Source organism: Rhinopithecus roxellana, chromosome 13 (assembly GCF_007565055.1).
Source record: "Rhinopithecus roxellana isolate Shanxi Qingling chromosome 13, ASM756505v1, whole genome shotgun sequence".
In the NCBI taxonomy this organism is placed as follows: Eukaryota; Metazoa; Chordata; class Mammalia; order Primates; family Cercopithecidae; genus Rhinopithecus; species Rhinopithecus roxellana.
The window spans coordinates 45,652,387-45,674,986 of record NC_044561.1 but is presented as its reverse complement, the minus strand read 5'-3'; the positions used below and the strand labels follow the sequence as shown (position 1 = coordinate 45,674,986).

At 47.8% G+C, this 22,600-nt stretch overlaps 2 protein-coding genes across 2 annotated transcripts in view; one reads left to right on the top strand and one right to left on the bottom strand.

Annotated features, from left to right (window-relative positions):
* Positions 1–13,016, bottom strand: part of RRP1B (ribosomal RNA processing 1B) — a 34,276-nt gene extending 21,260 nt beyond the window's left edge. The window contains exons 1-3 of the mRNA XM_010367921.2: positions 12,762–13,016; positions 2,640–2,722; positions 195–252 (exon numbers count right to left, since the gene is read on the bottom strand). Coding sequence (XP_010366223.2) covers positions 195–252; positions 2,640–2,722; positions 12,762–12,891 — 271 coding nt within the window. The 5' untranslated portion in view covers positions 12,892–13,016. The remainder of the gene's footprint in view (positions 1–194; positions 253–2,639; positions 2,723–12,761) is intronic.
* A 43-nt stretch (positions 13,017–13,059) lies between these two features.
* Positions 13,060–22,600, top strand: part of HSF2BP (heat shock transcription factor 2 binding protein) — a 126,588-nt gene continuing 117,047 nt past the window's right edge. Inside the window, exons 1-3 of the mRNA XM_030915213.1 lie at positions 13,060–13,167; positions 14,217–14,483; positions 15,805–15,955. Of these exons, the coding sequence (XP_030771073.1) occupies positions 14,448–14,483; positions 15,805–15,955 (187 nt within the window). The 5' untranslated portion in view covers positions 13,060–13,167; positions 14,217–14,447. The remainder of the gene's footprint in view (positions 13,168–14,216; positions 14,484–15,804; positions 15,956–22,600) is intronic.

Sequence of the window (22,600 nt, the reverse complement as noted above, 5' to 3'; positions counted from 1 at the left end):
GAAATCTCTGAGATGTCAAATCGATTCTCCCTAAGACACTTCGCCCTCTCACCAAGTCAATGACTAAGTTTATCACAGCTTTTAAAAACAGGAATGGCTTGTCCACTGACATCTACACAATACCGGCACAAGGTTCCCATTAAACTAGCACGTTGGAAAACTTGGAAGGAAGGAGAAGAAACAACAGGACTTACGAGCTGCTGAGTTGTTAACAGCGTGGACTAGCTGTGCGATGGTGTTGGCGAGCTCTTCCTGCAGAGGCGGGGTTGGGGAGAAAAATGGGGGTTATCGTGGGCCAACATGAGATGCTCGTGCCGCGGCCTGCTTCCTCCTCCCACTTCTGCTGGCGGGAAGGTCTACGCCTCTTGTCACTTCCACTAAGAAGTATGTATCCGAATATCTGAATTTTATCAAATGTGTAATTTCCAATACTGATGGACTATTATGCTAACTTAGTATGTCTGCAAGAACTATGTTAAGCTACATGTTTAAAAAAGCATCTCTAGTTATCAGTTCAAATAAACTAGAGATGAAATAATTTAGTTATCAGTTCTTGGCTTTATAACTATATCTGGTCATGTGCGGTTGCTCACGCCTGTAATCCCAGCACCTTGGGAGGCCGAGGCAGGTGTATCACCTGAGGTCAGCAGTTCAAGACCAGCCTGACCAAGATGGCACCCCCCACAGCTCTACTAAAACTTCAAAAATTAGCCAGGCGTGATGGTGTGTGCCTCTAGTTCCAGCTACTTGGGAGGCTGGGACAGAATTGCTTGAACTCGGAGGTAGAGGGTGCAGTGAGCCAAGATCACGCCATTGCACTCCAGCCTGGGCCACAGAGCGAGACTCTGTCTCAAAACAACAACAACCAAAAAACCCACATCTAAGCTGGGCATGGCAGCTCATGCCTGTAATGGGAGCCCGAGCATTTTGGCAGGCCAAGGCAGGCAGATCGCTTGAGTCTAGGAGTTCAATGCTAGCCTAGGCAACACAGTGAGATCCAGTCTCTACAAAAAAATACAAAAATTAGCCAGGCACGGAGGTGTGCACCTGTAGTCCCAGCCACTTGGGTGGCTGAGGCAAGAGGATCAGCTGAGCAATAGGGAGGCTGGGGCTGTGGTGAGCTATGATTGCACCACTGCACTTCAGCCTGGGCAACAGAGTGAGACTGTCAAAAAAACAAACAAACAAAAAAAACAAAAACAAAACCAAACAAAAACAAAATAAAACAAAACCAAAAACAAACCAAAAAACCACTTCATCATAATTCCAGAAACCCTGTGAAACACAGACAGCAGGGCAGACCCACAGAGGTTAGACGCTGGGATGCTCACTGCACACCGCGGGAAAGGCCTCCCCCAGCCCGGTTAGACAAGGTGGAATGTGAAGGTAAACCCAGCCTTCTGGGCTCTGTCCTGGGTGAAGGGGTCCCTGGAAAAGCATGCCCTGCTGAGGTGCAGCAGGCTCACTCTGGGGAGATGCCCCCTGTTCCTGAGGTTCCGTGAGAAAAGCACACTCCTCATCGGTCTCACTCACACGGCACCCGGTCTGTTTTGCTTTGTGGGAGAATGAGGTTCCTGTCCGTTGGTTTTCTTCCTCCACTAAAGCTGTTGGTTGTTACTTTTGAATGTAATATAGAAATATTTTGCCCTGTTCCTACTCAAAATATGTTCAGTAAAATAAAAATGAATTAAAACAAGTTATTACGCAGCATGGGAGAAATGGCAAGGCTGCATGTTAAAACCCAGAAAAGTAAAATCTCACCCTGAGGACTTGTCATCTGCATCAGAGACCTGCAAGCACTTCTCCTCAAGGCTGGTTCTTCTACCTCAGGGGTGTCCAGTCTTTTGCCTCCCCTGAGCCACACTGGAAGAACTGTCTTGGGCCACTCACAGAACACACTAACACTAATTAATGATAGTGATGAGCTTAAAAAAAAATCTCACAAGGTCCTAAAAAGTTTACGAATTTGTGTTGGGCTGCATTCAAAGCCATCCTGGGCCGCATGTGGCTCGCGGGTGGAGAAGCTTCCTCTACCTCTACAGAGGCAGATCTGATCTACGTTTATGGGTCAGAACAAAGCTTTTAAAAAGTGAAAGTCACTTCTTTAGTGGTGGCTTTGGTGGTGGGCTCAGCAGGCCCTGCAGAGAGAGACCGAGCCTGCTGCATGTTTGGATGACTGCGCAGGCAACTCGGCTTTAACAGGGAGGCTTTCGCGGAACGCCTACTGCCTGCTCTCCATGGAACCGAAAGCCCAGCGAAGCGGCTGCCTTGTCCTGGGTTTCATGGGGTCTTCACTAGTTAGTGCTCCTGTCATGCCATCCTTGACCACAAAAAATAAACTTACCAGAAGAGAGAAACTTTAAGTAATGTAAAACCTAGCATGGCACCTATGAAATTTTACAGAGCAATAGTAAATTGGCAACGAATGCACATCTTTCATTTTATTTGAAAAGACAATCCACCTAACTGTGTTGACACTGCATCCCTTTCTGTAAGGACAAGAGGTAAGAAAATGACTCCTTGAAGCATGACTGTCAGTGTGCATCAGTGTATTGGGGGACTGGCACAGCGTGAGTGCTCAAGTCTCTTATCCAGACACAGCAAGAACCAGGGAGCGTGACAAAGGGAACGCACGTTACCTGTAGAAGGGGTTCATCCTGCACCCACATGCAGTAGAAGAGCCCCTTCCAGATTTTTAGAAGTTCTTCCTGACTGAAACCTCCTGGAAGGCAAAACAGCACAAACATCTTAGAATCTATGCATCTCCTTTCTTAAAGTTTAGAAAGTGGTGAAGTACCACATACATTTTAATTCTCTTTCATTTGCACGTCTTTTTAAAAAATGGAAGCAAACATTTCGTTATTATTATAAAAGAAACACAAATAAATTACTACTGTACCTGCAGCTTTATCAGCTACAGGGTAGGGTGGCAGTGGTGGCCTGGCCTCAGTGTGAGGAAGCAAATGTCATCACAACACAAAATTCATGAACAAAGTGGCCACTTAGGAAATCAGCTCCCCCTCAAGGCCCTCCCTGCCCACCACGTGCAGCCATCCTGCACACTGACATTTTCGCTGGTCTTGTGAAGTAAAACTGCAAATCTTACAAGAGATGCGGGGGATTTGCTCATACGAAGCCCCAGCAACGGGGCTTCCGAGGAACAGAAAACCAGCCAGGCTGAGGACACATGAGCTCCGAACAGTACATCTGAGTGTCCAAGGCCTAGGAAAGGGCCTGGGGACGCTGACACTACTTTGGAACATTTTTGCAAAAATGACCTTTTAAGGATCCTAGTATGAGGTCGAAAGTGGCTGCCTCCCAATCACCCTCCCTGTAACGGTGATCATTTACTGCGGCATCACCAGGGTTGGCTTTGTTCTGACTCTAGCTACTTAGGGATCTACCTCTGCCTTCATGATCTATGACTAAATGACCAGTCTTGTTCAGCCTTAGACCTCCTGAGTAGACCCCAGGTGTCATAAAGTATTTGCTGACTGACATAAAGAATCACAAAATGATAAGGTAGGTGTACACTCCTGGAGTTTCCGAGCCTATGGACCATGAAATTAGAACACAAACAGAAACCTCAAGTCTTGATGTGTGTTACAAATGGTCTTTATGAGGATTTTACTAGGAGATCCTAGGAGAAATCTTTTGGAGCAACAAAGTGCTATAAATTAGATGAATGCAAACAAATATTTAGAATCAACGTGATCTTAATACTCCAAAAGATGCTTAAAAAGTGACAAAAAGGGCCGGGCACAGTGGCTCACGCCTGTAATCCCAGGGCTTTGGGAGGCCGGGGCGGGTGGATCACGAGGTCAGAAGATGGAGACCATCCTGGCTAACACGGTGAAACCACATCTCCACTAAAAATAAAAAAAAATTAGCCAGGCGTGATGGCGGGCACCTGTGGTCCCAGCTACTCTGGAGGCTGAGGCAGGAGAATGGCGGGAACCCAGGAGGCGGAGCTTGCAGTGAGCCGAGATTGCGCCACTGCACTCCAGCCCGGGCGACAGAGCGAGACTTTGTCTCTTAAAAAAAGAAAAAAGTGACAAAAAGACCTTTTCCGATGGACCAAAGTTTATTCAGTGTATTCAGAGTGCATTTACCTTAATTTATAGGTATTGATTTCCACTTTACTAAGGGTCTTTCTCCCATCAACAATTTATAATGGTACATTTTGATTCTTCTTTTTTTTTTTTTGGGACAGAATCTTGCTCTGTTGCCCAGGCTGGAGTGCAGTGGCACAATCTAGGCTCACTGCAACCTCTGCCTCCCGGGGTCAAGCGATTCTCCCGCCTCAGCCTCAAGAGTAGTTGGGATTATAGGCGTGCGCCACCACACCTGGCTAATTTTTTGTATTTTTAGTGGAGACAGGGTTTCACCACGTTGGCCAGGCTGGTCCAGAACTCCTCACCTCAGGTGATCCGCTGGCCTCAGCCTCCCAAAGTGCTGGGATTACTGGCGTGAGCCACCACACCCAGCCTGCATTTTGATTCTGATAGTTTTCCATGTAAAACCAAGATATCAGAAACTAACATAAAACTAGTTTATTAAAGTATATTTCCTTTCGCAGTTGGAGAGAAGATGTACCAACTGGTTCTCTTGCCCTCTTGTTATGAACAAATCGTGCCTGGGGATCCTCACACGGCTAATGTAAGTATGGTATGAGTGATAAACCCCAGTAGAGCTGAGCCAACTGTGGTTGTGATTGCAATAACTTTTTTTCTTGGTCACAGTGACCTGCACTTATATTTAATCATGTTCAAAGACCACATATATCCCCAGTGAATTAAAGGCTTTGGGCAAGGATCACAAATGGCTGCTAAAACATTAGATGAAAAGATATCACCCAGGCGTGGCGGCTCACTTGTGCTCAGCAGTTTCAGACCAGCCTGGGCAACACAGCAAAACCCAGTCTCTACAACACTGTACTCCAGTTGGGCAACAGAGCAAGACCCTGTCTTAAACACACACATGCACACGCACACACCCCAACAACAAAACCAAAAAATTGGCAGGGCATGGTGGCATGTGCCTGTAGTCCCAAGTACTCAGGTGGCTGAGGTGAGAGGATGACCTGAGCCCAGGAATTTGAGGCTGCAGTAAGCTATAATCGCGCCACTGCACTCCAACCTGGGCAACAGAGCAACTCTGTCTCACAAACCAACCAACCAACCAACCAACCAACCAACCAACCAACCAACCAACAAACAAACAATATTAAGAAACTTGAAAATGGATGTGTCAGACCATCCACACCCAAACCACTGAGCGATCATTAACACGCACAGGCAGTCACGCAGCAGATGCCAGAGGTGATGGCGACAGGAAGAACGCTGCACCAACTGTGAAGTCTTCTTACAAAATTAAAACAAAACAAAAAAACAAAAACCCAACTGTGTCAAATCTTAACTATTAATACTAGTTTATAGGAAATACAGGGGACAGAGGAACGTGGTGAGACAACAGGATGCAGTCAACAAACCCCAAATATGTGAAACTCTACAAAGCATATGACCCATGTCCTCCAACAAATAAACTGTACAGAAAAAAAAAGATGGTAAGAACTGTTAGAATTTAAGAGTGTCTTGGCAGACATATTAACCAAATGCAACAGGGGGTCCTAATTTGGATTGGTCATAAAAAAATTTGAGAAGATGAGAAAAACTAAACAGATTGGATATTTCATGCTATTAAGGATTTTTTTTTTTTTTTTTTTTTTTTTTTTGAGACAGTCTCACTCTGTCACCCAGGCTGAAGTGCAATGGCGCAACCTCAGCTCACTGCAACCTCTGCCGTCTGGGTTCAAGCGATTCTCCTGCCTCAGCCTCCCAAGTAGCTGGGATTACAGGGACCTGCCACTGCACCCAGCTATGTTTTGTAGTTTTTAGTAGAGACAGGGTTTCGCCATGTTGGCCAGGATGGTCTCAGTCTCTTGATCTTGTGATCCGCCCGCCTCGGCCTCCAAAGTGCTGGGATTACAGGCGTGAACCAGCACGCCTGGCTGCCACGCTAGTTTTAAGGGGGAAAGTGAAGCACAGATTTGTGCAGGAGCTCAACTGCTGGTGCCAGAACCTTGTTTTTCTCCACTGCAACCTCTGCTGCCCCAAAGACTGTCTCCATTCTCAGACAGGATCCACTTGTGTTACAAGGTGGCTGGGAGCAGGTATGAACTGTGTGTTCTCTTCAAGTCCAGTAAGGAGAGAGCTAGAGACTCCTAAGGACTGAGCAAGAAGATTTTTACCTGCAGAGGGTCGCTTGGCTTTCCTTGAACCTGTCCTGTGGCCAAGGGAATTCTGCTAAATTGGCAGAAGCCGTCTCCTCTCCATGTGGGGTAAGCCCCACCCAGACCACAGAGTCCCTCTGTACCCCGCTTGAAGGTGGAGAGCCTTGGAGAGGAATCACAATGTAGCTGCCCAGCAAGGACAAGGAGTGCCCTGAGCCTGACCCCACACAGTCACCTGGGTCCTTTAAATCCTCTTTTTGTGTTTAAGTTGATTAACGCTCCTGCCCTTCCAGTTACATCATTGTCTTAGTCTGTTGCATTGCTATAAAGGAACACCTGACGCTAAGAGGTTTATTTGGCTTGGGGCTCTGCAGGCTGTACAAGCATGGCTCCAGCATCTGCTTCCGGTGAGGACCTCAGGGAGCGTCTTGTCTTGGCTGGAGGGGAAGGGGAGTTGTCATGTCACATAGCAAGAGAGGAGGAAGGTGCCAGGCTCTTTAACAGTCAGATCACACAGGAACTAGAAGTGAGCACTCACTTAATCCCAGGAGAATGGCACCAAGATTCTCCATGAGACAGAAGAATCGCTGGAACCCGGGAGGCGGAGGTTTCAGTGAGCCAAGATCGCACCACTGCACTCCAGCCTGAGCGACACAGCGAGACTCCATCTCAAAAAATAAACAAACAAATAAATAAATAAAATAAAATAACTCTAGCGTGGTGTGGATGTTCTGTCCAGTTGCAACTGAAAGAGTCCTAACTAATAAAAACAGGTTTATTGCAAAGAACCTTACCACCATCAAAGTGATATAATCACAAGCTTGTCTTGCTCCCTGCCTCCTGAATCCCAGGCTCTGAACCAGAGGGACTGATGCAACCTGTCTGATGTGCATCTTTCCAGATCTTTCCTGTGCCTTTATTTACAGAACTGTTACATGTAGTGCAGAAAAGCACAGTTGTGTGTGTGACCTAAAATGGCCTAATATTCTGTATTCTGGTCTTTCTCACTTAAAAACAGCACATTTATCTCCAGATGGTTTTGTAAGTAGACCATTGGGTCAAGCCAACGGTTAAGTGATAATGTGGTCTGCCCAGTATCTACTATGGATAGCCCACACCTATAACAGGCAAAGGCACAGTATGATGTGCTACAGAGGCGTTCATAATGGAAAACAGTAGATTCTCACAGTGACAATAGACCCTGGACAGTGGGCAGCAAAGTGGGCTGGGTGAGTAATATGGGTTGGCTATGTCCCCACCCAAATCTCACCTTGAATTGTAATAATCCCCACCTGTGGTGGGAGGGACCCAGTGGGAGGTAACTGAATCACGGGGATGGGTTTTTCTCATGCTGTTCTCATGAGAATGAGTAAGTCTCATGAGATCTAACGGTTTTATAAAGGGGAGCTCTCCTGCACATACCCTCTCGCCTGGCTGCCATGGATGACGTGCCTTTGCTTTGCTTTTCCTTTGCTGTCTGCCATGATTGAGGCCTCCCCAGCCATGTGGAACTGTGAGTCCATTAAACCTCTTTCCTTTATAAATTACCCAGTATCCGGTGTGTCTTTATTAGCAGCGTAAGAACAGGCTAATATAATGAGAAAAGATATTCTGATTGTCTCTTTTCTAGGAGGCAATGCAGTAGCACGGAAACAAACCTTGGCTCAGGCCCCAGCTTCCTACCAACAAGTGCCCAGTATCAGAAAACTGTCAACTGACTTTTGGGCCTCAGTTCTACCACCTATACTATATGAAAGATTTATCGTTAGGGTCAAGCCCAAGACGTGTGAAACACTGTAAGGATAAAGCACTATTCAGTTGGTGAGATATTACAATAATAATTGTCTCACTTTCTATTCCTAGGGTCTATTTACATTTTGTTCCCTTTTTCCTTTTTTTTTTTTTTTTTTTTGAGACGGAGTTTTGTTCTTGTTGCCCAGGCTGCAGCACAATGGTACGTTCTTGGTTCACTGCAACCTCGAACTCCCAGGTTCAAGCGATTCTCCTGCCTCAGCCTCCTGAGTAGCTGGGATTACAGGCATGTGCCACCACACCTGGCTAATTTTGTACTTTTAGTAGAGACGGGGTTTCTCCACGTTGGTCAGGCTGGTCTTGAACTCCCAACCTCAAGTGATCCACCTGCCTTGGCCTCCCAAAGTGTTGGGATTACAGGCGTGAGCCACCACGCCTGGCATTATTTGGTTCCCTTTTAAAACATGTATTTTCCATTTATGTCTGTGTGTGTGTGTGTGTGTGTGTGTGTGTGTTCACTTAGGAATTTAATAAAAACAAGCCACTTATTTTTGAAGTATTCAAAGTAAAAGACAGAAATGCTCATTACTGAATTACTTTCAAAACTCTGAAAGGCAAAGTACATTATCTGAAGCAGTTTGGTTTCACCAGTCTTTTCTTCTCTATTTTCTTCTTGGGGCTAAATTTCTGAAACTTAATACAATTACATTTTTACAAAAATACAATATAGGTTTAGTTATTTCAAAATGAATGAGGTAGGCCAGGTGCCGTGACTCACTCCTGTAATCCCAGCACTTTGGGAGGCCGAGGTGGGCAGATCACCTGAGGTCAGGAGTTCAAGACCAGCCTGGCCAACATAGAGTGAAACCTCGTCTCTACTAAAAAAATACAAAAATTAGCTGGGCGTGGTGGTGCACGCCTGTAGTCCCAGCTACTTGGGAAGCTGAGGCAGGAGGATCGCTTGAACCTGGGAGGTGGAGGTTGCAGTGAGCCGAGGCTGTGCCACTGCACTCCAGCCTGGGCAACAGAGCAAGTCTCTGTCTCTCAAAAAAACAAAAACAAAGGCTGGGTGCGGTGTGGCTCACACCTGTAATCCCAGCACTTTGGGAGGCCAAGGCGGGCGGATCACGAGGTCAGGAGCTCAAGACCAGCCTGGCCAACATGGTGAAACCCTGTCTCTACTAAAATTACAAAAATTAGCCAGGCGTGGTGGTGGGTGCTCCCAGCTACTCAGGAGGGTGAGGCAGGAGAATCGCTTGAAACTGGAAGGTGGAGGTTGTAATTAGCAGAGATCGTGCTATTGTACTCCAGCCTGGGTGAAAGAGCGAAACTCTGTCTCAAAAAACAAAAACACACAAAACAAAAGAGGTGAACATCAAAGTGAGACATGTAGACATGTGAAATACCAGTAGGTTTTGAAATTAGCAATCCAAATTGCTATTTGAAAATAGCAAATCCAACAGCTACTCTCACCATGTAATGAGCCCAGGAGCCATTTTAGATGCCCCAGGGTCAGAACATCCACAACTCCTATTTATTATAACTCTTGGGCGGAGAGAACCCTAACCCCATCATTATAAAAAAACACTTTCTTACTGAATCTAATATAGCATTAACCATAAGATGTACTGTTATTTTGTGTGTTGCCAAAAAGAAAGCAATGATGCAAATTCAATTGTCACCAGGTTGATTTTAGGATGCCTCTCCATTTTAGTCAATATTTTTAAAGTCGCAGAACTGATAAGATAGGCAGGGATTGTTTTGTCCACTACTATATTCCCAGTGCCAAGAGTAGCGTACATAATAGTACACTCCATAAATGTTTGCTAAATATATGAATGAATGAATGAATTGGGACAAATAAGCTCTTATGAATGAAAGCCATGGAGAGTGATCATTTTAGGACTATGAGTACCCAACTTGAACAGTTAAAGCATGAGCTCAACATTCTGTTACTTAAAGCAATACAAAGATTTCCAATTTATTTTTAAAATTACAAAGCTATCTATTTATGTTGCTGCAGAACAGCTCATGTTTCAGGAAGAGTGAAATCTCAGATTTCCTTTATGATGCCTAAGACAAGATGCAAAAAAGTTTGAGCCTGTTAACGGGAGTCAAATGTCAGGCCAAGTTATTTCCAAACTTGTGTTTTAATTGTGATGGGCCATATCTGTGGGAGAGACCTTGTGTTTTCTTGTCCCATTATCACTGTCCGTGACGTTCACGCTGCAGAGTTATTTTTTGAAGGCCCACTGTATTCCATGCCATGTGGTGGTGAACAAGATGTACAAGACAAGAAACTCTGGGTGTGACAGGCACTAACCAGTCAGGACTCTGGAGCACTGGTGTAAACTGGTCTTAGGCCCCCGCATAACCTCAGCATCTGCAAATCCTGGGCTGGCTCACCAAAGGGTTTGAGCAAAAGGCTCTGTCGAGGCTGTCTTAGCACCATAAGTATTGCTTCTCGTCTTCTACTTTTGTATAGGCCAAGACCTTTCATGGCTGCATGTACTCCCACTTCTGGCTAAGAAAACACATGGAAGCTTACACTGTTTTGGGAGTAGAATGGCACATTGATAATTAAGAAGCAATGTAGCTAAGTGCTACAACAGAGATACAATGGATGTTTTAGACCCTGGAGGAGTCAGGCGAGATGCTAGGGGAGGCTTTTTGAAGGAAGTGATACTGAACTGAATGCTGGGAGTGAAGAAGGTGTGGGAATCTTTGCAGAGTGAACAGGAGAAGCAAAGGCAGAGAGGTGAGAAATTGTGTGCTGTACACCAAGACCCATGACCGGTTCTGTTGACGGAACATGAAGCAGTCACATGGGGCTTAGGGAGGAAGAGCACCTGAGGACAGAATATGACTTGCAGACGCTGAATTTCAAAAAATATTGGTGATGTGGGATCAGATTTGTTTTAGGAAGATGACCCTGGGCTGGTCTGTGGAGGACAGATTCGGGGGGACACAAATGAAGTTAAGGAGAGCAGTTAGGGAATATGCAGGTGCAGAAGTTTGGGTGAGATGCAAAGGGCCCACGGTCAGAGAATTTATTTTCATCAGGAGGCGAAGGAGGGAAGACTGAGGGACACTGGATGTGGGCCAGGGGAAGAGGATGAGGAAGACAGAGGAGTCCAGGACAATCCCGTGCGTCCAGCTGGAATCCGAATGGCGGGTGGGAACTAGCAACCAAAAGAAGAGAAAACAGGTGGTAGAGGAGCAGCAGCAGACAACAGGCTTTCGGGGAAAGAAAATACGACGTTTTTGGCATCCTGAGTGTGAGGTGCCCGGTAGAGAAGCCAGGCTAGCAAGGCACATCCCAGTTGCAAGTAGGAAAGGGCTGGGTCAACAATTTAGGTTTAGAAACTACCAGCATATATGGGGTACCTGGAACTGTGAGAGTAAACAAAACCTCTTAGGGAGATCCCTAACACAACCAAAGTCAGGAATTTTGGTCTTCATTCCTTTTTCTACCAGACTTCCCAGGAAAGTTTCTTTTCTTTTTTTGGGTATTCTGGTGATTTTTCTTAAACTGAGAATGTCAGTAATGGGGGAGATAATATCTGTTCTTTTAAGCAGATTCTAAATGTATTAGTACCATCAGTAACTAAATCAAACTTTATCTTAAAACCTCTGTCACACATTGTAGTTCATATCGTGTGGGCTCACTCAAGAGTTTACAGAAAATATTCTTGGATCAGGTAAATGAAATCATTCAACAGCAGTGCCGTTAAAATCTACACTACAAAGCCCTGTGTGATCTGGTCACTGCCTACAATCTCCAACTTCATCTCATCACACTCTCCCCGCCCACCCACAACTTAATTGGTCTTTCAAACCACTCCTAGCGCACGTGAAGCTCTTTCCTGCCTCTGCATAGGCGGTTTCCGCTCATCTCTCTTCAGATCGCAGCTTAACATCACCCGAGAGGCCTTCCCAGAACAGTCTATCAAGAAGAGCAACCTCCTTCACTTCTTGCTATTACCTGGTTTTCTTTCTTTCTTTTTTTTTTTTGAGACAGAGTTTCGCTCTTGTTGCCCAAGTTGGAGTGCAATGGCGCGATCTCGGCTCACCGCAACTTCCGCCTCCCAGGTTCAAGCGATTCTCCTGCCTCAGCCTCTCGAGTACTGAGATTACAGGCATGCGCCACCATGCCCGGCTAATTTTGTATTTTTAGTAGAGCCGGGGTTTCACCATGTTGGATTGGCCAGGCTGGTCTCGAACTCCCGACCTCCGGTCATCCGCCCGCCTCCGCTTCCCAAAGTGCTGGGATTACATGCGTGAAACACTGCGCCCGGCCTACTACCTGGTTTTCACTTCGTTTACTACACTTACACAAGGTCTACTTTATTTGCCTGTTTGCCTCCTTGCTTTATTACTAACAGATCCTCGAGGGTAGTGATTCTGTCTTCTCTCCTCCAGCCTCCGCACGTAAAGGTGCTGGTCAAAGAAAGGCGGCAATCACCGACCGGACACCAGGGCAAATGAGGGCAGTCCCGTGATTCGAGATGCCGGCTGGGGAATCGGACCCATGTGGGTCTTTTCTCAGCTTCCCCGCTTACTGTGACTCTCACAAGTAACGGAACCCCCTCAACCCGTTTCCTCAAGTGTAAAAAGGCACTAGACACAGCAAGAAGCGGTTCCGGCAGCGCGGAAACCTAAGCACACGCTGGGTGTCACGACAACACGTGGAAGCCGCGTTCCGTGCCAGGGCCCTAGCTCCAGCCCCGGCCCCCGGCCCGCCATGTGGCGCGGCTGACCGCCGCCGTGCGCCCACCTGTCTCCCTCTGCGTCTTCACGCTGATGTACTGGCGCAGCTTCTTCACCGCCCGGTCCCGAATGCCCTTCTCGCTGGACGCCAGCCGCTGGGCAAATTGGATCTCGGCCGGCTGCATGGCGGGGGCCATCGCGCCCGCTGGAGCATCCCCGGCCGCGCAACCCGCGGTGCAGCTGCCGCCAGCCGAGCGCCGCGGAAAAGCCAGTCGCCGTCCGCCAGGGCCGCGACTGCACAGAAGGCGGCGACGGCGCGCGGGCTGATGGCGTCACAAAGGCGCCGCCGCTCGCAGCGCGCTCTGGGAGTGAGCGCGGCCGTGGCCCTGGCAGCAGGCGGAGCGGCCCATCTCTTGTGCGCGTGGCGCCGGCGCTGCCTTTCGGTTGCCCAAATTCAGGCTGTACACTGCGAGGTTAGCCAGGGTTAGGACTTGGCCAGGAAGAGACGGACGGCTGTTTGTAAACGATTTAGGATTTTTTGCTTTTGAGACAGGGTCTCCCTCTGTCGCCGAGGCTGGAGTGCAGGGGCGCGATCTTGGCTCACTGCAGCCTCGACCTGCCAGACTCAAGCGATCCTCCCATGTCGACCGCCCAAGTAGCTGAGACTCCAGGCGCGCGCCATCACGCCCCACTACTTTTTATTTTTGTAGAGACGGGATCTCGCCATGTTGCCCAGGCTGGTCTCAAACTCCTGGGCTCAAGCAATCCTCCCGCCTCGGCCTCCCTGAGCGCTGGGATTACAGGCTTGAACCACCGTGCCTAGCCACAGTCTAGGATCTTTAATCCCATTTAGTACACCCCGTTGAGCCAGCACCTCACTTGCGATCTCCGTGGCACGGAGTTTTTACCTGTGGAGCCCCCGGGCTCCCGGGTGGAGTTGAGACTGGAAGGAAAGGCCGGCACTGGGGCCTGTTGAGCAGGTGGAGGGCTCGCCTTCCGCCAGCGCCTGCAGAGGCTCGGGCAGGTCGGCGCGCCCCTTACTCTGGAGCCCTGGTGCCAGTGCTGGGGCGCCCTCGCCGGCGTCCCGAAGCCTGGAGAGCACGCGCGCTTCCAGGGGAGTTGGGCAGGGCGGGCTGCTTGCTAACTCCAGAGAGGGAAGAAATCTTAGCTTTGGGTTCATCTAAAACCCGAGGACATCCTATATTTTGCGGACTCAGCGGGCGTGCCGGGGCAAGTTAATGGACTAGGTCACTCCACACGTAGCGGGGGTTATCTCAGTTGCTCCGCTCAGTTATCTGGGCGACCTTCCGAGGTGCCTGTTGACACAAAATTCAACCCTTAACATAAAAGGACCTGAATCCGAGCGAGGGAAGGCGAACCGCGGAGGCGAGGTCTCCAGCAAAGACTGCCAGTTTGAAACAGTCCCCCTTAGTGTAGCATTCTTCGCCAAACAGGAAAGGACCCATCCGATTTATTTTGCTTGACACTTACATCAGGGGCTTACTTTACTTCTGCTTTGCAGATAACCCCGGCTAAGTTTAAAACCCCGGCTAAGCCAGAAGAGCCAAAGTGGGACCTCGACAAGACCACTCCTAGCTCTCTCGGCCGAGAAGACTGCGCAAATTCTGCGAGGTTTGAGCCTCGCGCCTCTCCGTTGCCGACCCCCGGCGTGGACACGTTCCCGCGCTTTCTGGCGTCAGGGGTCAGAGGGCACGCCGCCGCGCAGGAGCACGGAGCCGAGGCCTCGGCTGCCATGGGCGAAGCGGGCGGCCCTGAGGAGGCCTGCAGGGTCAGTGAGGAAGCCCTGGCCGCCGCCAGCGTGTTTATGCCGTCGCCATTCGCTCCCCTCAGGGCCGCTCCCAGTGCGCTCGGAGACGGCCCCTTTGTCTTGTGCTTGGGGGAGGCCCGGAGACTTACTCTCCGAACAGCGTGGGCTGGGCCGGAGCGGGGCGGAGACGTGGGCGGGAGGCGACTTTCGCCTCCAAACCCACGCGGGGACCCGGTCTGTGAGGCTGCGCGCGGTGGGGGCACTCAGGGGTGCCAAAGTGGGCATGGGAGCGTGGGATGGATGGTTACTCCTCTCTGCCCTGTGGAAGCCCAGTTCCCCTCCGAAGGCCCTGGCCCCTGCTCCGGGACTTAGCAAGACTTAGCGTCAGTCTCAGAGAGAATCTGCCCTCCGTCGATTTTATAATTGTAACTGATTGCATGCGATGGAGAAGGCGCTGGGACTCTGGGGCCAGACCCGTGTTCACATCCTGCTTCCACTCCTTATTATTTGTGCTGTATTGAGAGTCACCAAGCTCCCGTGCCTTAATTTCCATCTGGACAATTTTGGAGGCTTGGGGTGAATAGATGAGATCACGGGCAGAGGGCTTAGCAAACCCAGTGGGAAACCAGTCTAGATGACTTCCTTTTCCTCCTGATTAATTTGGTGCTGCAATGATAAAAAGTTGCAGGCGTTTTCTTAGCTCTTGTATGACTTTCGTTTTCGTGTTCTTGCTCTGTTGCCCAGACTGGAGGGCAGTGGCATGATCATAGCTCACTGAAGCCTCCAACTCCTGGACTCAAGCCTTCTTCCCGCATCAGCCTCCTGAGTAGCTGGGATTACAGGTGCCCGCCACCACGCCCGGCTAATTTTTGTATTTTTAGTAGAGATGGAGTTTCACCATATTGGTCAGGCTGGTCTTGAACTCCTGACCTCAGGTGATCCACCCGCCTCGGCCTCCCAAAGTACTGGGATTACAGGCGTGAGCCATCGCGCCTGGCCTCCTGGGCATGTTTTCATATTTTTGTAGTGACAGGGTCTCTCTATGTTGCTCAGACTGGTCTTGAACTCCTGGCCTCCCAAATTCCTGAGATTTCAAGTGTAAGCCACCATGCCTGGCTTGTTTGCCTTTACTATTTCTAACGTGTGGCTCTCTTTTTGAAGGCTGAAGCTTCAGCTTTCAAAATGTTTACATATACATAAAATAGATCTATAGCAGAACATACAGTAGGTAGAGACATGATTTGAAATAACGATGAACATAAGAGGCGTGAAAGAAAAGCACGTTGGGCTGATTTTTTTTTTGTCACGTGAAGAGAAATGTAAGATCTGCTTGTTCTTTTAGCACATAGGTACTAAAGAGGAATTTGTTAAAGTCAGAAAGAAGGACCTGGAACGGCTGACAACTGAAGTGATGCAAATACGGGACTTCTTACCCAGAATACTAAATGGGGAGGTGCTGGAGAGCTTCCAGAAATTAAAGATTGTAGAAAAAAGTGAGTCTTCATTTTCAGCAGTCCTTGGTGGTAATGGTAATTTGTTCTAGCAGATTTACCTTAGGTAAATAATTGTAAACCAATTTTAAGGTACTCTCGTAGTCCTTGCGATGATACTTGGGAGAGTCTGATGACCTAAGAAAGGGAGGTTTCCTCAATGTAGTGACTTGGACATATGTAAGTTGGTGTAAGTTGGTGGCCAGTTTCCTGAGCATCTATTATCAGCTTCTATTTCTCGCTCACTCTCTTCATTGGCAGAAGAATTTTATACTTTTGGTAACTGAAAAGCTCTATTATGAAAATTAAGTACTTACTGTCATAAGTTAAGGTTCTTGCCATCTGGAAACCTTGCATGGAGTTTACGTGTCAGTACAGATAGCTGGAAGTGTATTCATTTGTCTGTAGGTAGATGGGTGAGCCAGTTTCTAGAACTGCTTGAAGTTTAGGCTTTCTGGTGTCCATTCAGACTTTTGAGCTGAGCCATTATGTTGAATACCAGTTTAGGAGCCTATTGAAGTTCCTGGAGATATTCTGAGATTGTCTCAGCACTTGCCTGATTGAGGCCAAGTCACGATTAAATCAGCCTTTGACGGTTAAGGCCAATTTGCTGCATAACATTTGGTTGTCAGCCCTCACTGTGTGCCCTGTAGAAAAGGTGCATCCAGGGGGCCCAGGTAGGTCTAGCACTCATCCAGACAAGGAGATAGGTCACCCCAAGAATATGAGTTTGTGGCATGTGCAAATGTATCTGGTCAGTGGGTCAGCCATATCCAGTTAGAAGGGACAGTGCTCATGGTTACCACAGTGCCTCGCTCTCTTTGTATTCTCTCTGAAGTCCTCGGATCCATTCTTCTCTGCCCCGTGGTGTGCTCTGGGAGGTAGAGTCCTGCACACGGGGTTTCCCTGGTTCCCTTGCTGGCTGCCAGTGGGGCTCACCAGTGGAAGGTATTGCTGGGTGGAGAGAGAGGTTGGAGTGTTTCTTCCCGCTCCCTCCCTGCTTTGCTACTCTTCTGTGGCAGTAGCTGCATCCCTCCAGAACAAAAACTCCTGTCTAGAGGCCTCCTCCATAGTCCTAGCTCTTGCTGGACTCCAGGAATGTTGTTTTCTTCCCCTACTGCTTTGGCTGTAGGGCTGTTGCTGGTCCCTGGGTACCTCAGTGTCCCTTGATGGTTCCGTTATCTCTGCTCTCCCCTCTGTAAGTGGTCCTTTCAGAAAAGTCTCAACATCTAAGTTGATTTCTCTTTCCCACTGGGACCCTGCCAGATATATGTAATGTCATTGGTTGCCAAAATGTTAGGTCATTGACTTCTTGATTTCCCTAGTTTTGATTTCATGCTCATCCAGCAACTTTCTGAGATTAGTCATTCCTTGTGCATTTGTCTTCAGGAAAGGAAGGTAAATAGGCACACACCAGTAGCAGTGCATGTTATATTCTCACTGTAAATTAATAAACTGGCATTCTAAAAAATGCATCAGGGTCTCATGAGTTAGTTAACATGAGTGTCTTTAGTGATCAGTCCCCCTGCCAAAATCAAACTGAGTGAGGGCCACAAACAAATCTGTGGTCACTTGATCACAGTCTGACTTTGGGAGATCTTATCTCATAGTCCTGGCCTCCCCCAGGCTATAGAGTCACCTTTTCCCCCATAATCTCTCTGGCAATTCCTGCTTATTCCCCTTTGCTAAAATTTATCCTTCTCTGTTTAGCAGCCTTCAAATAGGGCTTGAGGCTCAGACCTAGGCCCCCCCTTCTTGCCTCACCCCATGGCTTCTCTCTAGGCAGTCTCATGTATACTCATAGCTTCAGTTACCATCTTGATGCCAGTGGCTGCTGGATTTAGTCTCTAGCCCAGAACTCTCCAAGCTCAAGGCCTTGTGCCTGACTCCTACTTGGCATTTCTTCCTGCTTGTTTCATGATTATTTCAAATTCTAAATGTTTGCCCTAGCCTAATCAGTCTAAGGTCACCAGGAACAGACCCACAGTCTGACAGAGTGAGGTTTATGACTGTTTGTAATGAGGAAGACCATACCAGAACACCAAGAAACTGTGGGGGCATCTCAACAAGGAAGAGGATAGAGTTGCTATAGGACTCAGAGACAGAGTGGTATTAGGTGAAGCGTAAATGAAGCAAAATAGAACTGTGTCTAAAGGGGCCAATATCAAGTCTGACTGTGAAGTGGACCCAGGTCCTGTTTCCTTGAAAACTACAAAGTTGAAATAGATGTGGAACATTGTTCTAGAAATCCCTTACTTGAAGCTCTGCAGTAGCTGGAAATAGGGTTCTTTTCTGTGTCACAGTGACTTAGATCCTGCAGGCAAGAGTGGGATCTTCTTTCTTGTATAATTTCAAACAACAAAATTTCTGCGAGTCTGGGATTTTACAGAATCAGGCTTCTCGGCTGGGCGTGGTGGCTCACGCCTGTAATCCCAGCACTTTGGGAGGCCAAGGTGGGCGGATCACAAGGTCAGGAGATCGAGACCACGGTGAAACTCCGTCTCTACTAAAAATACAAAAAATTAGCCGGGTGCGGTGGCGGGCGCCTGTAGTCCCAGCTACTAGGGAGGCTGAGGCAGGAGAATGGCGGGAACCCGGGAGGTGGAGCTGCAGTGAGCGGAGATTGCGTCACTGCACTCCAGCCTGGTGGACAGAGCGAGACTCCATCTCAAAAAAAAAAAAAAACAGAATCAGGCTTCTCAGTGAATAAGAAGTAGGCAGTCACTCAAAGAAGAGGTCATTATGACACTTTACATTGTCTTTGAGAGATATTTTCTGTTAACTTGGCACCTGACTTTATCTGTGTTTGTTATTCCAGCCTGACAGAAGTCAGGACAGACTTTTGCTTTCTCGGTGCAGGCTAATGCTTACTTCCTGTTGTCATATCTGCCTCATGCTATCCATCCCCTGCCCCTATGTTACACTGGCCTGTCTCAGTCTCCTCAAAGCACCCCACCCAGACTAGAGACCCAGGAGTCTTCCTTGTTACCTGTCTCTCTTCCTCACTACTCCCCATGAAACCTGTCCACTGGTAAGTCTTGTGAGTGTTACTTCATGGATGCATCCTGAATCATCAACCTGCGTCTGTCTCCACTGCTGTGTTCTGCCTTCTACTGGCAGTCTCCTCACTGCCACTCTCCAGTCACTCGGATACACTGTAGCCTGAGTAGTTCGTGACAGTTCAATCTGATGATGCTATTCACCTGCGTAAGTCTTCAGAAGCTTCTCTTTGTTTTTAGGATAAAGAACAAAAACCTAAAAAACCCACCCAAACTCACTATCATCCAAAAACCTACACAAAACCATACTACAGCTTAAAAACCTTTGTATTACTGGGCACAGCCTCGGCCCAAAGTCACTGCCTAATCTGACTACCTTGATGTGATCCATCTTCCTTTGAAATGTTGTCATGGTACCCTGTGCTTCTCCTTCAGACACATGGTTTTATTTCCATTTTACTTTATAAGTTGTTGGGAGTGCAGGGCTCCTGATTTTGTCTATCATTATCTCCCTGGCTGATTATTTGGTCTTGAGGGAGCACCCTACTGCCTCTGCATGACCGTCTTTCTTTTTCTCTCTTCCTTCCTTCCTTCCTTCTCCCTTCCCTTTCTTTCCCTTCCCTTCCCTTTTCTCTCTCTCTTTCCCCCTCTCTCTCTCTTTCTTTCTTCCGAGTCTCACTCTGTTGCCCAGTCTTGAATGCAGTGGCATGATCTCAGCTCACTGCAACCCTGCAACCTCTGCCTCCTGGGTTCAAGTGATTTTCCTGCCTCAGCCTCCCGAGTAGCTGGGATTACAGGTGTGTGCCACCATGCTGGCTAATTTTTGTATTTTTAGTTAGAGACCAGGTTTCACCATGTTGGCCAGACTAGTCTTGAACTCCTGACCTCAGGTGATCTGACCGCCTCGGCCTCCCAAAGCACTGGATTACAGGCATGAGCCACGGCACCCGGCCCGCATGCCCTTCTTTTTAGTTTGCAGTGCTGTCTCATGAAACTCACATGTGCTTCAGGAAACGTGGTGTTAAGAGAAAGGAAGCATCAGATTGGGCTGGGCTGGTTCCAGGAGGGTTACTATGGCCTCCTAAGGCATCTTTTATCTAATTTTGGCTTTTGAGTTCTTACCATTTAGGTAACATGAAGAAAAATAAAAATTCTTCTTTTTATAAGGCCTAGATCTGATGGCCCTCCGCAAGCCTTCCCAGGAGCCTGTCTTCCTAGAGTCATCATGTTAGACATGACTCTAAGATTAGAGCTCTGCAGAGGAAATTCACGGTTGTACTGTGGCAACAAGAGCCATTTGACATACTGATTCTTCTACTCTCCCACTAGCCCTGTGGTCCAGTGTCCACTCCTTTTGCTTCTAGAGGTTAATGTGCGCTTCCAGTCTTTTTTTTTTTTTTTTTGAGGTGGTGTCTTGCTCTGTTACCCAGGCTGGAGTGCAGTGGTGCGATCTCGGCTCACTGCAACCTCTGCCTCCCGGGTTCAAGCGATTCTCCTGCCTCAGCCTCCAGAGTAGCTGGGACTACAGGCACCCACTGTCAAGCCCGGCTAATTTTTGTATTTTTAATAGAGACAGGGTTTCACCATATTGGCCATGCTGGCCTCAATCTCCTGAACTCAAGTGATCTGCCCGCCTTGGCCTCCCAAAGTGCTGGGATTACAGGCATGAGTCACCATGTGCTTCCAATCTTAAGCAGTGACAAAAGGCAACTTGAAGGTAGGAATGAATGCAGGCAGGGAAGGAGTAGACCTGATTTGAGAAGTTTCTTTTAGAGTGTGGATATAGTTCTGTTTGGATGGGCTTAGGCTATAAAGTAACGTGTAAGCCAGCTACAGGATTGAGTAGCGAATGGGGCTTGATTTTGATTGTAGCACAGCATCTACCTTTGGGAGGACTGGGCAAGGTAAGTGGCAGTTTGCAATAATACTGACGAAGGTGTTGCTTGAGAGTCTTAGGGAATTGATGGGCACTGGGGAGAGGCATGGTTTGTTAGGAGGAGAAGGGGAGATGTTCTAGGCCAGGGTGGTGGCATGTGAAAGTCACACGGGATTGAGCAGGACTGATTGCAGGTTCATTAGCTAGTGTTTGCTTGCTGTGTGGAGTAAGAATTGGGGTATAGCAGAATTAGGGATGGAAAATGAGCAGTTTATAGAAGACAATCATAGATTGTTTTTAATTTGAGATGAGAGGCAACTGGAAATTACCACATGGAAATAACCATCAAAATAGTGATTTAAATGACGTTTTTAGGGGAGTGGTTTTTATAGGTGAGTGTAGGATAGGTTTGAGGAATTGGGTGGAAGATGAATTAGAGCATTTGTCAGGGAAAGTCATGGGTTCCTTTAGTGTGTGGGACTGTGGCTGTATGGATGGAATGGAAGGGATGTTTGACTAGTCTCGGTGGTGAAGTCAGGATGAAGTGTCATGATTTACGATTGGCAGTGACAGTATGGAGATACAGGATCATCTATATACTGCCTGATGATTAGTGTCTACAAAATGGGGACAGTGATGCTGTCCTCATAGGCTATGGCAAAGCTTAAACTGAGATAAGCTCTGTAAGGTGTGTGCACTGTGCCTGGCTCATGGGAGTCCTCAGTAAGCAGCACCTCCTCAGATGGTGTGGGAAACTAGGTGAACCCTTGGGGAAATGAAGAGAGACTCCAATTCACAGCCCAGCAGCTTCGCTTCTGGCTCGGTCATTGTCACTTCATGAGTTTGGGAAAAGTTTAGGGAGGTTTGAGTAACACTCACCTATGTTTGCAAGAGATATAAATCGGGTCGGGTGCGGTGGCTCACACCTATAATCTCAACACTTTGGGAAGCCAAGGCTGGAGGATCACTTGAGGTCAGGAGTTCGAGACCAGACTGGCTGACAAGGTGAAACCCCATGTCTACTAAAAATACAAAAATTAGCCAGGTGTGGTGGCATGCACCTGTAATCCCGACTACTCAGGATGCTGAGGCAGGAGAATTGCTTGAACCCAGGAGGCAGAGGTTGGAGTGAGCTCAGATCATGCCGCTGCACTCCAGCCTGGGTGACAAAGAGACTCCATCTCAAAAAAAAAAAAAAAAAAAAAAAAAAGCAAGCCTGAAAACGCTATAGGCATCTCCCTTTGACTTGTTAAGGTGGTGGCACTTAAGTACTTAGTAAAACATCACCCTCTGTTTTCTCTCATCCCTTCTTGTACTTTATTCATCCAACAGTGGTGAATAAATCAGTGGGTATCAAAAATTTGTTTAAAACTAGGAAAATCCTATTTTTTTAAAAATAAAATTTTTTGGGCCAGGCGTGGTGGCTCACGCCTGTCGTTCCAGCACTTTGGGAGGCCGAGGTGGGCGGATCATGAGGTCAGGAGATCGATACCATCCATCCTGGCTGACATGGTGAAACCCTGTCTCTACTAAATATACAAAAATTAGCCAGGCGTGGTGGCGGGCGCCTGTAGTCCCATCTGCTCGGGAGGCTGAGGCAGGAGAATGGCGTGAACCCCAGAGCTGGAGCTTGTCGGAGCCGAGATCGCGCCGCTGCACTCCAGCCTGGGTGACAGAGTGATACTCGGTCTCAAAAAAAAAAAAAAATTATGTAATAGTATATGATGGTTCTATATGTAAACTAGATGAAAATCGTATTTTCTGGATATTTTT